General features: G+C 53.3%; 1 protein-coding gene across 1 annotated transcript; it reads left to right on the top strand.

The window, feature by feature from the left end:
* Window positions 1-132: 132 nt before the first annotated feature.
* On the top strand, window positions 133-13,061 carry Carhsp1 (calcium regulated heat stable protein 1). The gene is made up of 4 exons (XM_021209588.2): window positions 133-169; window positions 7,877-8,044; window positions 8,601-8,723; window positions 11,084-13,061. The coding sequence occupies exons 2-4, from the start codon at window positions 7,884-7,886 to the stop codon at window positions 11,244-11,246; spliced, it is 447 nt and encodes a 148-aa protein (XP_021065247.1). The 5' UTR covers window positions 133-169; window positions 7,877-7,883; the 3' UTR covers window positions 11,247-13,061.
* The last annotated feature ends 1,532 nt before the right edge of the window (window positions 13,062-14,593 follow it).

Raw genomic sequence — 14,593 nt, 5'->3', positions numbered from 1 at the left:
TCCTCCTCCCCGGCTGGACCAGGCCAAGCTCCGGGCCGCGCGTCCATTGGCCCGGAGCTCCAAGGGGCGTGGTCCCACACTCCGCCCTGCCCCGCGGCCACGCCCCCAGTCCCCGCTCTTTTCTTTGCAGTCGAAGCGCAGCAGCTGAAAGAGTCGGACGTGTCGCCAGGTAAGCGGCTGGTCCCGGGACCCTAGGGAAGGGCGTGATGGTGCGCGGGATCTCGGAGCCGCGGGGATGGGGACGAGGCCTGCTTTGCTCTTTTGCTTCCCCTCTGTGGGGCCTTATTCTCCAGCCCCGGGATGGGTTTCCCCCTACCCCGGGACGTGCTCCAGGCGCCCGGGCTAGTTTGGGGAGCGCGGGTTACTCACCGTCCCCGAGGGGAGACGGGTGGGTGTGGCCACAGCACCGATACTTGTCTGACTTCGGTTAGTACTTCTCTCTGGGCCACCTGTTTTTGAGCGTAGGCGGCGAGCCCTCCCCTGTGCTTTCTGGCGGGCTGGAGGTGCTGGGGACTCGCGGCTAGAGGAAGGCGGAGCTGTCCTCGACGGCCGGGCCTCGCCAGCTGCATGCTGGGCGGTGGGACAGTAGCCAGGCCCGGAGAGGGGGAACCGCCCTGACCCCTCGCGGTTGGCTGCGTGTAGGGAGGAGGAGCAGTTGGGCGCGCTCGCTCGGTGTTTGTGCCAGGATGGGGGCCTTAGGGCACAGAGGAAAACTTCACCGGGGCTGGCGGCCCTGTTTACAGGCCGGAAATGCAAGGTTGGGTTTTGCTTTTTGTTTAAAGAGCCAGGCTCTGAGCTCACAGTTTTCTGGGGTTGCAGTTTAGGTCTCCTGCAGGGCCTAGATTCTGAGAGGTGGAGGTGCCTCTTTGCGAAATAGGAGACCCCCCCCCCCTCCGCCGATTGGAATAGAGGGAGCTGGCTAGTCTAAGTGTCTGGAGAAATAGGGGCTTTTTAAAACCTTCCCCTCTTGACCATTCTGTTACTTCTTGGTGCTTTTAGTAAGTTCTCCAAGCTTCTGAAGCCAGAGGGAGAGAATGAAAAATAATTGGTCATTAAACCAGTAGTGGTGGGTTATGCCTGCAGTCCCAGCACTGGGGAGGTAAAGCAGATTCAGGATTCAGCTTCAATCGTGGCTCCATAATTAGTTCAAGGCCAGCTGCTGTAAATAACTTTCTTCTCATTCCCAGCCCTGGGGACACTAAGGCAGAGGGATTGTCCACACAGCAAGATCCTTCAAACCACTTAAAAACTTAAATTACAATGTGTCCCATGTACCCTGTTCTTTGTCCTATTAGGCTCAAACTTTTCCACAGGGCCTTCTCTACTGCTTTGTGACTCTGACTGTTCAGTGTGTCCCTAAGTGATCCTTAAGCCTCAGCTCAGCCACAGGGACAGGGTTCTGAGACAGGGACAGGGGTCTCCTCAGAGTCTGGCCTCCCTCCCCCCATCATCTCCTCTTGGGTGACAGCCTGGTTGCCACTCTGTGCCCTTGCATCACCTCACCGTCTGAATGATGCTGAATTGGGGTCAGAGTAAGCCGACTTCAGTCTAGCCTAGGGTTGGGGGAACTGGCTTTCTTGGTCCTGCTGAATGCAAGGGGAAGACTTTGGTTTGTGCCTCATATCTGGCAGCTGTGGGAGGGGAGGGTTCTCCCCGTGGTCCTAGTGTGACTATGCACACCGTAGGGCCACTATTGTTAAGCCCACCTTCTGCTCTGCAGTGTGGCTGGCACTGCCTCTATAGCTTTGAGCTACTGGGATTTGCGAGGTCCTTGTCAAACTGAAGCAGGGAGCGGGTCTAGGAGAAGATGGAAGACAATCAGGCTGGAAGTTGAGCAGAACTGGGGGTGGGGTGGGGGTGAGGCAATTCAGGGCTAGGTTTGGTGGAGAACAGGGCTCCTTGGCCTGCCCCGTGGGATGATGTTATTGGAAGGGACTGCTTTGGGTTTCTGGACTCTTATTAATCTGGAGCTTCCAGCTTCCTGGCAGTTGAGGGCAGGGTGGGGGTGGGGTGGGGGTTTTCCAGCTGGGCTGCTGGAGGGACGGGGTTGTCTCCTAATCCTGTGCTGTTTGCTCTTCTGTGTTCCGAGGCCCCGCCCCTGATATCCCCCCCCCCCCCAATCCACTCTTCTCAGAACAATGGAGCAGCATGTGGCTGGCTAGCCTGGCTGCTGGGAGCCTCAACAGCATGCGCGCTCACACGAACACACACACACACACACACACACACACACCCCTGCTCCTCTCATCCTGGGCCTTCCAGGATGCCTGTGTCCGGTTTAGCTGATCAGTCTTAATCTTCCCTTGGCTCTGGGTTCTTTTCTGCTAGTCTGGCTGGGTTGGGGGTGAAGATGAACCTTGACATCTCATGGAGCCCAGTGCAGTTTGTACGTGTGTTCCCCTCCCCTCCCCTCCCCGACGGCCTGCATCTTGGGAGCTGGGTAGTTTCGGCCTCAGCTGTCCCTCTGGGAATCCCTAAGGAAGGCAGACTTGGGGGCTTGTGGGAGCAGTTCAGTGCTAGAGCCAGAGATCCTGGCTTCCCAGCATCAAAAAGCAACCTTGGGCAGTCCCCAGCTAAGTGACCAAGCAAAGTCATGTTGACTCCACCCACATCTGTGGAGTTGGAGTTCACTTTTTGGCCACTGGCCAGAGATTCCTGGGGGCACTAAAGTGTGACGAGCTCCAGCTGCTGAATCTGTTGTCAGTTGCTTCATGTGACAGGGAAGTGGTGAAGTGTCTGCCTGTCATGCTAGCGGGAAGGGGATTCTCATTTCTGGTGCCTATGAAGCCCTGTGGCATCAGAAAAAATACTGGCTTCTCCCTCCATGGCAGAGGCTCTGATGTTTTAGTCCTTCGCCTGAGTCTGACCTGAGTCTTTAACCCACTCACCAGTGGCCAGGCTCTGGGCTGGGAACTGTGCCGGCCCAGTGCTGAGCTGTAGCTACTTGCAAGATTCTAGATATCCAAGTGTTCAGAATAAGCTTCAAGAGGTTCTGGCCTTGCCCAAGAAGGCCACCTCCAACCTCCTCAAGCTCTTGTTTCTCCACCTTCACTTTCCTGCCCTCCAGGGGCTATGAAGCCGACTTCTTTCACGGAAGTGTAAATGGCTTGGTTCAGCAAGCACCTGACTCCTTACCTCAAAAGATCCTTCCCTGCTGGGCACGATGGCTCACAAAACACCTGTAATTCCAATATCAGAGAGGCTGAGGCTGGAGGATTACCTTGAGTTTGAGGCCAACTTGGGCTATGCCTTGTTAAGACAGTCTGAAAAATGGGAAAGGGAGGGAGTGGGTAGACATGTTGGAAACTGGGGGCTTTAAGGCACAGAAGGTGCTGGGCCTGGCCAGTTAATAACTCACAAAGCAGCACGAGGTTATGGAGTAGGCTGTTGAGGGGCTGGGGAGGCCAGACCACTGTCCAGTTGGGCTCCCAGAATCTTCCGGGGCTTTCTATAAGGCCTGTGGAAAATTCCCAGGCTATTTTCGGCTAGAAGGCCCCTTTGCCACACTTCTCAGGATAGGAGTCTGACATGCTCTCTCTGGTGGACAGTCAGGGTGGGTGTAGCATTCTACCCTCCAGACCCTGGCTGTCTGGCTCAGGGGTGCATTTCTTACCCTGAGGTGTGCCATGTCCCCCTCCCCCCACCCCCTAGTGAACATTAGAGAGTCCCTGGTCTCTTGCTGGTACTTGAGGGTGCTTCTGTGTGTGATGGCCACAGCTGGGGATGGGGGCGGTTGGCAGAGTGCCTGCCTAGGATTCAGGAAGCCCTAGGTGGCTTCCGGCTGGGCTGCATGAGACTGTCACAATAACAAAGTTAGAGGGGAAGCTAGGCACTATTTCCTCATGCACACAGTGACAAGCCTGTGCACACACAGTTGTGTGTGCCCTGCCCACTCCTCCCCATATCTATGGCCACTTGGTCATACACTCATAAGCACATCACCCCACATAATTATGCAGATGTGTGTTCATGTGATCTTCTACGTAAACATGCTTCCGTATACATATGCATGTGCACACTACATGTTCACATACAGAAAAACACACATGGGTACCTAGTCTGGTAGTCATGACATCACCTTGGGCATTTCCTTTTGTCAGAATTTGTCTCTGGCAGAGGCTCACTAGGGTCTGTCTAGTCCTGAGCCCCTGCGGGCAAGAGCCACAGCCCCATCTTGATCTCCCAGTGGAGCATCATGGAAGATAGGCGGTGCCTTTTCCAGGGCCACGCCTGGTCCCGGCAGGCAGAGGGGTGGAGTGGGAGCTGAGCCTATTGGAGCTACAAGCTATGGACTGTTGCTGATCAGGGCTGTGCCCTGGTGTGTGCAGGGCCAGAGCAGCCTCCTGGATAGCCCTACCCCAAGCCCAGCTGGATTTTGTCCCCTTCTTGGACCAGCTGGGGTCGGCTGATTCTGACAAGCCCAGCTTCCTTTCAGCGCAAGTAGCCTCTGGAGTAGTTAGTTTGGGGAGCGTAACAGCTTTGTGGGTCTCCCAGCTCCCACCCCTACCTCAGGGGCTTCATTTCTGGGTTTCAGTTTCTTCCATGGTCTAGTCAGTGTGGGTGTGCCACTCAGCACACGCCAAGGGTCCTCAAGAGCTTTGCCTTTGCCCAGCCCAGGACATCCAGGGACCCTTGTGTTGCCCTTAGTCTGATGCCCTTTGAAGGCCGTGGGCTTCCGGGGGCCTTTCCAAGGGAGAGGCCGGATTTGGGGCTTGGGGGAATGTGAGTGGAGAGTGAGGGGGTCCTGCCTGGAGCAGGGCATGAGAAGGGTGTGACTAGACGGGCGGAAGGGGCAGAGAAAGGATGATGACAGCCATGGTGATGCAAGTTGCTTCCTGGTCTGGCCCTGCCCCCTGCACCTTTCTTCCTGCTCCTGCAGGACTCCCACACACTCTGCACTGGCCTGGAACCAGAAGGCTCTCTCCAGTCTTCAGGCCTTTCCACACCCTGCTGTCTATTCTTCCTAGAACAGCCGCCCTCTGTCATTGTTTTCTTTTTGAGATGGTCTCTGTAGCCTGGGATAGCCCAGACCTCACTGTTCCTAGCCGAGGCTGGCCCAGAGGATTCTTTAGCTTCAGCTTCCAAAGCACTCACATTACAGGCAAGCACCAGCACCCCTGGCTTTTCTCTGTTTCTCAAATGTCTGACTAACTCTCAAATTCCAGGTCCATCTGGCACTCCCCCCTCATTAGTCATCATCCCTTTTGTTAGTGGTCCTTTTGTCAATCTGTGACCCCACCAGCTTCTGACACTTGTATTTACCCGTTCATCCTCTGGTTTCAAGTTCTGATCTGAGCCTCCTCTATCATGATTATGGCTTGATATTGGACATGTTTGTTGAGTAACTTTGTGATTGCAGTTTACAGCAACAATCATAGCTAGTTCTTGTTGCTTGCCTATTTGGGGCAGAGTTGTACCCTCAGTACTTGTATGTATTACTTCATTTAATGTTATGATTTATGTGAAGCTGAAACAATTTCCATTTCTCAGATACAGAAACTGGGGCCCTGAGAGGTTGAGTCACTTAATAATCACTTAGCTGGCAGGTTCAGGAAGACATGAACTGTCCCTGACTGGGGTTGGGGGAAGGGAGGACAGGCAGGGAGGCTGTTTAGGAGGGGAAGTTCTTTCATGCTGATGTCATCTGGTCCCCATGGTCTCAACCCTGCTGTCATGGGAGGATGGGTGGGGCCCACTCTCCCTCTCTGGGCCAACCTTCTTCCCAGAACTCCTGGCATTGGAACATTCTAGGACTCTTATGACCTGTGCTGGAGACCTGACAGCCAGGCCAGCAGCCAGGACCTCTTCAAGGTGGGGGCTTCTCTGAATTTGTGGTCCTGCCTGGGTGGGGCCAGAGCTAAGAAGAGGTCAGTAGTAGCCATGTCACTTCTGGAAGGCTGGCCAGTGACACCTCTCCAGCCAGGCAGGACTGAGTCCCCAGAGAGGGGCTGGGCATACAGAGGACCAGTCTCAATCTTTGGGGAGACAGGTGCCCTTGCACAGCTCCCGTCCCCAAGCTCCAGGACTCCAAGGTGGAGGGTTGGAGCGTGAAGCAAGTGGGCCTTGCTGGACAGTGCAGGAGAAAACGCAGCCATGGGGCCACGGAGTAACTAGAAGTGGGAAGAAGCTGTTCCCGAGCTGGGGCCAGGGTCCGGAGAGCTAAGGGGACTGGAGGTGTAGCTCAGTTGGTGGAGTGCTTGCCTAGTGTGCACAGAGCCCTGGGTTCAGTCCCCAGCCTCACAAAAAACGGAACACGGTAGTATACAGCTGTAGTCTTGGAGATTGAAGCCTGTGTGGGCTACAGGAGATCCTGTAAACAAAACAAAACAAAAAAACACCAAACCCCGTAGCTGCACTGTTTAGAAGATAGCCACAGGGCCACACAAACCTGCTCAGGCCTGTTCCTGTCCCACTGGCTTCCTTGGTTCTGCTCTCCCATCTGCATCCACAAGCAGATAGATGTAAAGGGACACCCTGGACTTGATTCTGAGCCCTAAAAGGGGAAAGGACTTACCCAAAGACAGAGCCAAGGTGGTTGGTCTCACCCTATTCCTTTTGGGTACAATGCTCTGCTTCCCGAATTACCCTTTTTGGACTTTTCAGTTGGTCTCAATGTAGACTAACCTCCCTTGGCCTCAGCCCATCCCACTCCTTTAAGAGCCACTGCCTTTGTCTGCCTGAATCCTTGCCTCTGAGGAGTGGCTGAGGAAAGTGTCCCTCACAGCAGGGAGTGGTACCTGGGGCTAGGTGTGAGTGCAGGGAGTGCTTCTCCCCTGGGAACCTTAAGTGGTGACCCATCTGGCACTGAGCTCAGGTCAGCCCCTCAGAGAACCTATTCTGGGCTGTGACCCAGAATAAGGGAGGGTTGATCTGTGCTCTTAACACTGAAGTCCTGGCTGAGGTTCTGCCTCCCTCCCACAGTATTTACTTATGTCCTAAGCATGCTAAGGTCTGTTTTGGGGACAGAGAGGTGCTAGCTTAGGGAATTGCCTGGCATATATACGTGTGTGTGTGTGTGTGTGTGTGTGTGTGTGTGTGTGTGTGTATGTGTGTGTGTGTACTTAAGCACCTGAGACCACAGAATTAACCCCAGTTGTTCTCCCGGGTTTGTTTATTTTGAGGCAGGGTCTCTCACTGGATTCTCCCAGGATTCTCTGACTAGTAGGCTAGCCTGGCCAACCAGCCTTAGAGAAGTCATTTGCCTCTAACCTTCCCAGTGCTGGGGTTACAAGTGCATATCACCATCTTAGCCTTTAAAAAAAAAAAAAATTACTAGCTGGGCCATGGTGGCGAGCACCTCTAATCCAAGCATTTGGAAGGCCAAGGCAGGTAGATCTCGGAGTTTGAGGTCAGCTTGGTACAGAGTGAGCTCTAAGACAGCCATGACTGCGCAGAGAAACTGTCAAAAAAAAATTTTTATTCTTGTTTAACTGCACGTATGTGGTCTGTGTGGGTTAGTGCGTGTGAGCGAGGTGTAAGCCAGAAGAGGTCATCAGGTGCCTTGGGACTGCAGGTGTGAACTGCCCGGTGTGCGAACTCAGGTCCTTTCTTCAAGAGCAGTGAGGACTCTTAAGAGCTGAGCCATCATCTCTCCAGCCCACACTAGGCTATTCTGTTACACATGGATCAAACACAGGTCCTCCTCTTTTCTGACTGGACCATCACCCCAGCACATTATTACCTGGCATTTCCTTTCACAGTGGAGATGGAGGGAGGCTGGTAGGTGCCATGGGAGCCCAGTGCTGGCACCTGAGCAGACACTTGAGCCAAGGTGTGACTACAGATAGGGTGATCTGGAGTGAGCCTCTAGGAGTCTCAAACTGAGCCCTGTCTAGTCTTCTGAGGCAGGACTCTGAGAGCCCCCTTCTCTCTGTAGGTCAGCCATGTCATCTGAGCCTCCTCCTCCGCCACTGCAGCCCCCCACGCATCAGACTTCTGTAGGGCTATTGGATACCCCTCGCACCCGGGATCGCTCTCCATCCCCTCTGCGGGGCAATGTGGTCCCTAGCCCTCTGCCTACCCGACGGACAAGGACCTTCTCAGCGTAAGTCTCAGGCTGGTCAAGCACTGTTCCCCAAACGGGGCTGCCACCAGATCTAGCAGGATCTACTCCTAGATACTAGATAGAAGTAGTAGTGAGAAAACAGGAAGAGGGTGCCACTAAAACTCAGGGTGCCATCCTTGTCACCCACGGGAACTGGCCCCTGACTGTAGTGTTAAGTTTTTGGACTTTAGCCAAAGAAGCCTTTTTCTATGAGGCCGTGGGGGAGGGGTCATGAAGGAGGGGGATGGGATGAGATACAGGACAATAATAGTGTCAGGGTAGCCACTGGCAGGTGGAGAATTTAGGGCCGAGAGATGTTGCTAAGTTAGCTCAGTTCCCTGTTTCCAGATGGACAAACAGGCCTGAGAAAAACATGCCACAGTTGCCCAGTGATTTCTACTGCATGAATGGCTCCCAGGGCCGAACACAAAGCCTGTGTATGACCGCTCATGGTGGCCCCCAGCCATGCCTTTCTGGTACAGCTGGGAGAGTAGCTCCAGGGGAGTGGTGGCTCTTGTAGAGGACTGATGGATGTCTCTTTGCATTTCCCTGTCAGGACGGTGCGGGCTTCGCAGGGCCCTGTCTACAAAGGAGTCTGTAAATGCTTCTGCCGGTCCAAGGGCCACGGCTTCATCACCCCAGCTGATGGTGGTCCTGACATCTTCCTGCACATCTCTGAGTGAGTTTAACTGCTGCATATCTGGAGGTTTGGGGAGGCTTGGGGTGGGAGCAGGGGGGTGCTGTTGTGGCCCATGCTACATGGGCCAGTGTAATGGATGGTGCTGGGCAGGAGAGCGTCTATGGGGTGCATGAGGTTGGGCAGCAGCTCCGTGGGACGGAGACTGGGCACATCTATGAATTGAGTAATGTCTTGGATGTATGTCCACCACAGATGGTAGGAACAAGATGAGGACAGTTGTGCCTGGCATGTTTAAGTGGGTCTGAGTGTCCAGTGCCTGACCTGTGGAGAGGGTGTCCTTGGGATGGGGATATGTGTTGGCCTTCTTAGAGGAGGGGCCTGGTGAGGCTGGGGGCTGTTCCTTTTGCTCCAGGAAGGAAGCTCAGGGCTGAGCCCTTTCTCCTGCCACTTGCTCACTGAGGCTCTTCCTTCCTGTCTGAAAGCTTGCAGTCTGCTATGTGTGTGTGTGTGTGTGTGTGTGTGTGTGTGTGTGTGTTGGGGGGCACAAGGACCCCAGCAGCCCCCTCCCTATTTGGCTTCTTAGCAGCTTTTGGGTTTCCTAGGAACCCCAACTAGAATCTCTACCAGACCTCCTCCTTTGGCCCAAGCCCCCAGCCCACCCTGACTTCATTTTGGCTGGAATGGGGACTGAGTCTGAAGCTTGGGACACATGCGGGACAAGCCTCCTCCAGCCAGTGACTGACACTCTGGTCACCTGTCCAGTCTCACTCAGCCAGTGGCAGGCAGAGGCTTTCCCAGAAGTCCCAACAAAGTCTGAAACCACGGTTGGAAAGAAAGGGTGGTGTTGTACCCCCTCTGCTGAGATGGAAGTTCTAGCCCACTCTCCTCTGCCACCGCAGCATGCGTATACACCAGGTCTATTTAAAAGGCCCTGTATGTTTAAACATGCCAGGACTGTTTAAAAGGCTGGGTATGGTGCATCTTAATCCCAGCACACGGAAGGCAGAAGTAGGAGGGTTGGTCAAAGTTTGAGGCCAGCCTGGTTCACACATTGAATCTGAGACCAGCAAGGGGCTACATAGTAATAAGACTCTTGTCTCAAAGACTAAAACAAAATCAAATACTCCTGCCTAGCACAGAGCTGAGAGACAGTTGCTGGATGCATTTTTATATATGTGTATGAATGAATGCATGCATGGGTGGGTATATAAATGTCCAGACAGCCAGGCTTCTTTCCAGGAAGGATTCCAGTAATCTGCAAGCACACACAGTACAATATAAGTAATTAGGGAGGAAGCATAGGGCGGGGTGATCGTGTGTGAGGGGCAAGCATGCGTGATGGAGATGCCATGAGCTGTCTGGGGTCCATTGTCAAAACTATGCTATTGGAAGCTTTCTGGTCCACATCAGAGAGGGAGAATGTGACTGCTCTGAGATTGTTTCATCACAAGGCAGGTCCAGGGGATGTTGGCTGGCCCTAGTGCTCAGGATCATCAGGATACTGCCCTTATTGTGAGACATGATCTATTCCCCACCCCCACCCCCTTCATCCTGCTAGAGAATTTGCCCACAGCAGTCTTTAGCTCTCTGTGGGCCAGGTAGACCTTCAAATTGCAGCCCTCCTGTCTCCGTTTCCCACGTAGCTGGGGTTACAGCCTGTGCCACCGGGCTTGGCTTATTAGGCACTTTCTGAAGGCTCACTGGGTGGAAAAGAGGCCAAAGACATGGTTTGTTTCGGAGAGGGAGCCAGGACCAAGGACAGTGTGTAAAGGCAGCCAAGGAAAGCTAGTCTCTGAGTGGGAGTCTCTAGCATTTCCAACCATGGGCTCAGTTCTGATTCTTGAACATCCTAGGCAGTGGGGATGTCTTTTCAGCCCCAGAGAGGAACCACGACATGAGCTGGTAGAAGGGCAAGGAGGCACGTGTTTCTAGAAGGACTCTTGAGGAACAGGGAAGATGGAGTCTGCCCCGGTATCCCACTGTGGGGTCTGTGGGGCTTGCCTTCTCTGTGCAGTGACTGCTCTGTGTCAGGAAGAGGGGGTCAGGATCCTTGGGAACAGGAATTATACGTGGCTGGTGAGCTGTCACATGGGTGCTGGGAGCTGAATCCAGGTCTTCTGTAGGAGCAAACGCCATGGCTCCAGTGCCACCCCCACCTTATTTGTTAAGACAGGGTCTCTCACTGAACATGGACTATTAGGCTAGCTGGCCAGCCAGCACCAGGGTCCTCCTGATTCTGCCTTTCCAGCACTGAGCAAGTACACTCCCACACCTGGCTGTTTTACATGGATGCTGGGGCTGCTGGGGATCCGAATTCAGGTACTCATGCTTGCAGGATAGGCACTTTCTGGCCCGAGCTATCTCCCCAGCCCTGACAACCGCTTTTTTCTCTCTTGCAGTGTGGAAGGGGAGTATGTTCCGGTGGAAGGTGACGAAGTCACCTATAAGATGTGCTCTATCCCGCCCAAGAACGAGAAGCTGCAGGCTGTAGAGGTGGTCATCACCCACCTGGCGCCAGGGACCAAGCATGAGACCTGGTCTGGGCACGTCATCAGCAACTAGGGACCTGCAAGAACCCCTTCTCCTGGGCTTGAGGGAGACTTTGGGGGAAAGAAGAGCAGGGCCATCCTGGATATAACATTCTACCATACAAGATGGGGGCCTCAAGGCGGGCATGGCCCCTTTCAAGCATTTCCTGGAGGGAAGGAGCTGCGGGCAAGCAAGGGGTGCTCTCAGCCACCAGTGCAGCCTCCAGCCATTGCAACAAGCTCTCACTGTCTGAAAAGCATTAAAAGCATTTGAAAAGGAGAGGCACCTGCAGAGGCTGAGTGGCGAGGGTGCAGTCCCAGCCCAAGGCACCCGAGTAGGCCAAACGTGCTATTTTCCCAAATGCCCCTTCAGATCAACTCTGTAAGGACTATTCCTCAAACTAGAAACAGAAGTCCTCAGATCTCTTTGGCCCCCTGAGGGATGTTACCAGCCCTAAGAAGACTTTCCATGACCCGATGCTCTACCTTGGGATCAGGTGATCCGGCCCCAGCCCGGCTGGTGGGGGGAGCTTTCCAGGGGACTTTGCCTCTTGGTGCCTTTGCAGCAGGTGTGTCTCCACCTTCTGGGCAAGACTCTAATGCTTAGGATCTCTGCCGAAGCACAGTAACCTGGGACTAGGCACTGACACCACTCCGGAGAAGGCTGGGCTTTCCCACTTGGCCTCTAGGGATCAGGCGGCCTCCATGTGGCATTAAAAGCCTATCATTAAAGTAGTGCTGGAGGTGGCAGTGGGGGTGGGCAAGAGACCTCAGCAGGAAGGCCTAAGAGGGGAGGGTGGTGCTTTATTTAAAAACAGAATCCAGGCTAGTGGTGCATGCCTGTCATCTCTGCACTTGGCAGGTTGAAACAGCATTCTAGGCCAGCCTAGGCTACAATCAATGTTAAAACAAGGGTTGGGGACATAGCTCGGCGGTGATGAGCGCTTTACTTGTTAGCCCAGCATGTGAAGGAGTCTCCATTCCACTGCTAGCATAGACCCTAGGATGTTGACACTGACCCACAGAAGAAAGACAGTTTCTTTTCTGATGGCCTTGTAAGGATAGGAGTTGAAGGAGAAATCAAAGATATATTCTTTAAGACCGGCCTAATAATCAAAGGTATATTCTTTAAGACATGCCTATGGATCTTTTTCCCTTCTTCTCCAGTGCTTGGGGGGCCTGGAGCCCCGGAAATGCCAACAGCACAGAGCTGATGCAGCCTCTTCCTGCTTTGTTTCTTTTCTGGGTGTATGTAGAGTTGGTTTTATGGAGGGGGAAGACGGGCTCCTGCTGTATAGCCTGGGCTAGCCCCAAACTTTTAGCGCCTTTCATGCCTTGGCTTCCTATTTGCTGGGGTCACAGGTGTGCCTTCATTCCCTGCTGATTTCTTTTTTTAATAGCTGAGACTTCCACAGAGCCCTGTTTGCCCCTGCCTGCAACACTGGAGAGCTGTGTTTCAAATGAATCAATCCCTAGACTTTTTGGTGGTTGGCTTTAGTTGTGATTCAAAAATAGAAGTAGTTGGGAAATGGGTTTTGAAATGTAGTTGAGAACTTACGTGTCAGAACAGGGATGCCAATTCTACAGTGGCGACTGCACTGAGGGCTGTCCCCATCCTAAAGGTACAAAGGCTGTGGCTTTCAGACATAGGGTAAAGTGTTTAACAATGAGTTAGATCCCCAGGAAAAGCTAAGGTGCGATGGTGTCACTTAGGTAGCTCTAGAACTGGGCAGGCTGGGCCAGAGTGCCTAGGTTTGCCCAGCTAGCCAGCCTAGCCTATTTGGCGAGTTTGAGGTCAGAGAACCTATTTTTGTCTTTTTAAAAAAGTGCCTAGCACCTAAGAAACAAAAACGGGTTGTCTTCTGGTTTCTACATGCATGAAAACACAAACATGTGGATGCACTTGTTAGGGTCTTGTGCAGCTGACTCCCCACTACCACCCAGCTGACCATCTTTGTTGTTGAGCTACTGATGGTCTTTTTTCTACTTGGTCAAATGTGGCCTTTCCCCCACACCAGGCTTGGCTTACTGCCCAGAGACTCTCTTGGGGCCAAGGAACAGAAATCTACACCCATACTTGCCATGACCAGGAAGGAAGGCTCCCTGAGCATGACAACCTTCTGATATCCCATTGTTCCTAGAGACCAATACAGCTTTGCTAACTCTGGTATGGTTAGACTTTGGGCAGCACATGGTTGATCTGCTAGTGAGCCCTGCCCCTTCCCCCCTCCACCGAGCTGGCAGACCAGTTGTGCTGGCAAGATGGCCTCTGAATTCTGCCCCACAGAACCCTTTTTTAAAAGGGCTTTTCTTGTATGGTCAGATCACTTCAGCCTGTAGACTTACATTCCAGAACTGCAAGGTGTTGGAGAAGACGCCCTTTGTTCAGAGTGTGTCAACTTATAGATAAGGAGGGACCCCAGCATCCGCTGTTGGAGACTGATAGACTCCCAAATCTAGATGTTTGAGCCCATAAGCCAACTCTCAATAAAGTTTGTTTTGTGCAAGATGAGGTGACTGTAAAAGGTATGTGTTCTAGATCTTCCCGTGTGAATGTGTGTGTGTGGGGTGGGGGGGGAGGAGTTCTGGGAGGTCAGGGTGCCTGCCACTCACATGGCAGACTACAGTGTGCTCCTAACCAACAAGGCCCCTTCATGATCATCCAACACAGGGATGCTGAGTTCTGGAATAGGCTTGTTAATGTGGTGGATTGTGGGCAAATGCCCTGTGGTGGCATGTGGGATGTAGGTAAATGTGAGAAGGGTCTTGGGGGTCCTGTTGCAGATGTTTGGAGGGGGCCTTGAGGCTCTCCAGGGACCATGTGGGGGAGATGGGAGAGGAGGCTGCCCCTCATATAGGTCCTGTGGCTCCGAAGGGTAACGGTCAGCTGCCTTGGAGCAGAGAATGACAGGCAGGTTGCTATAGGGTAATGACAGCCCAGGGTGGGGTGGCTTTACCGAGGGATGGGGCTTTTGATGCTTCTGTGACTCTCCCAGTGGTTGGGGAAATAACCAGCCCATCAGGCCTGATCAGGTAAAGGCTAGACGAGATGATCACATTAATCAGCCTTGGGCTTCTCCAAGTTGACTGGTGTGCTGTGACGGTATGGTAGGTGTGCCCAGCATGGGGTGAGGAAGAGGGAAGTGGTTAAGCACTGTGCATGCCTAGTGTGACTAGGAACTAACATAGTAACTTCGCTCTTCAGTACCTCTCTCTTCCCACCAACATGGCTGGGATGCCTAGGGTTACACAGAGCCTCTACACAGCAACCAAGTATTTTGTTAATTTCCTGTTAGTTCAGGCTTTCTTGGGGGCTTCCTAAAAGCTGTCCTGGATGGGCAGCTAGTGCAGGACTGACACCCTCTCGCATAGCCCTGCGGT

The sequence above is a fragment of the Mus pahari genome, chromosome 12 (genome assembly GCF_900095145.1).
Source record: "Mus pahari chromosome 12, PAHARI_EIJ_v1.1, whole genome shotgun sequence".
Classification (NCBI taxonomy): Eukaryota; Metazoa; Chordata; class Mammalia; order Rodentia; family Muridae; genus Mus; species Mus pahari.
Note: the sequence above shows the minus strand (reverse complement) of the source record. Positions and strands in the feature narration are given on the sequence as shown.

Excerpts from the sequence above, each read along its gene's own strand:
- Carhsp1 (XM_021209588.2), top strand. The coding sequence starts at position 7,884 with ATGTCATCTGAGCCTCCTCCTCCGCCACTGCAGCCCCCCACGCATCAG. Across the intron at positions 8,045-8,600 it reads CGGACAAGGACCTTCTCAGC|GACGGTGCGGGCTTCGCAGG; the intron begins GTAAGTCTCAGG and ends TTTCCCTGTCAG. Across the intron at positions 8,724-11,083 it reads ATCTTCCTGCACATCTCTGA|TGTGGAAGGGGAGTATGTTC; the intron begins GTGAGTTTAACT and ends TCTCTCTTGCAG.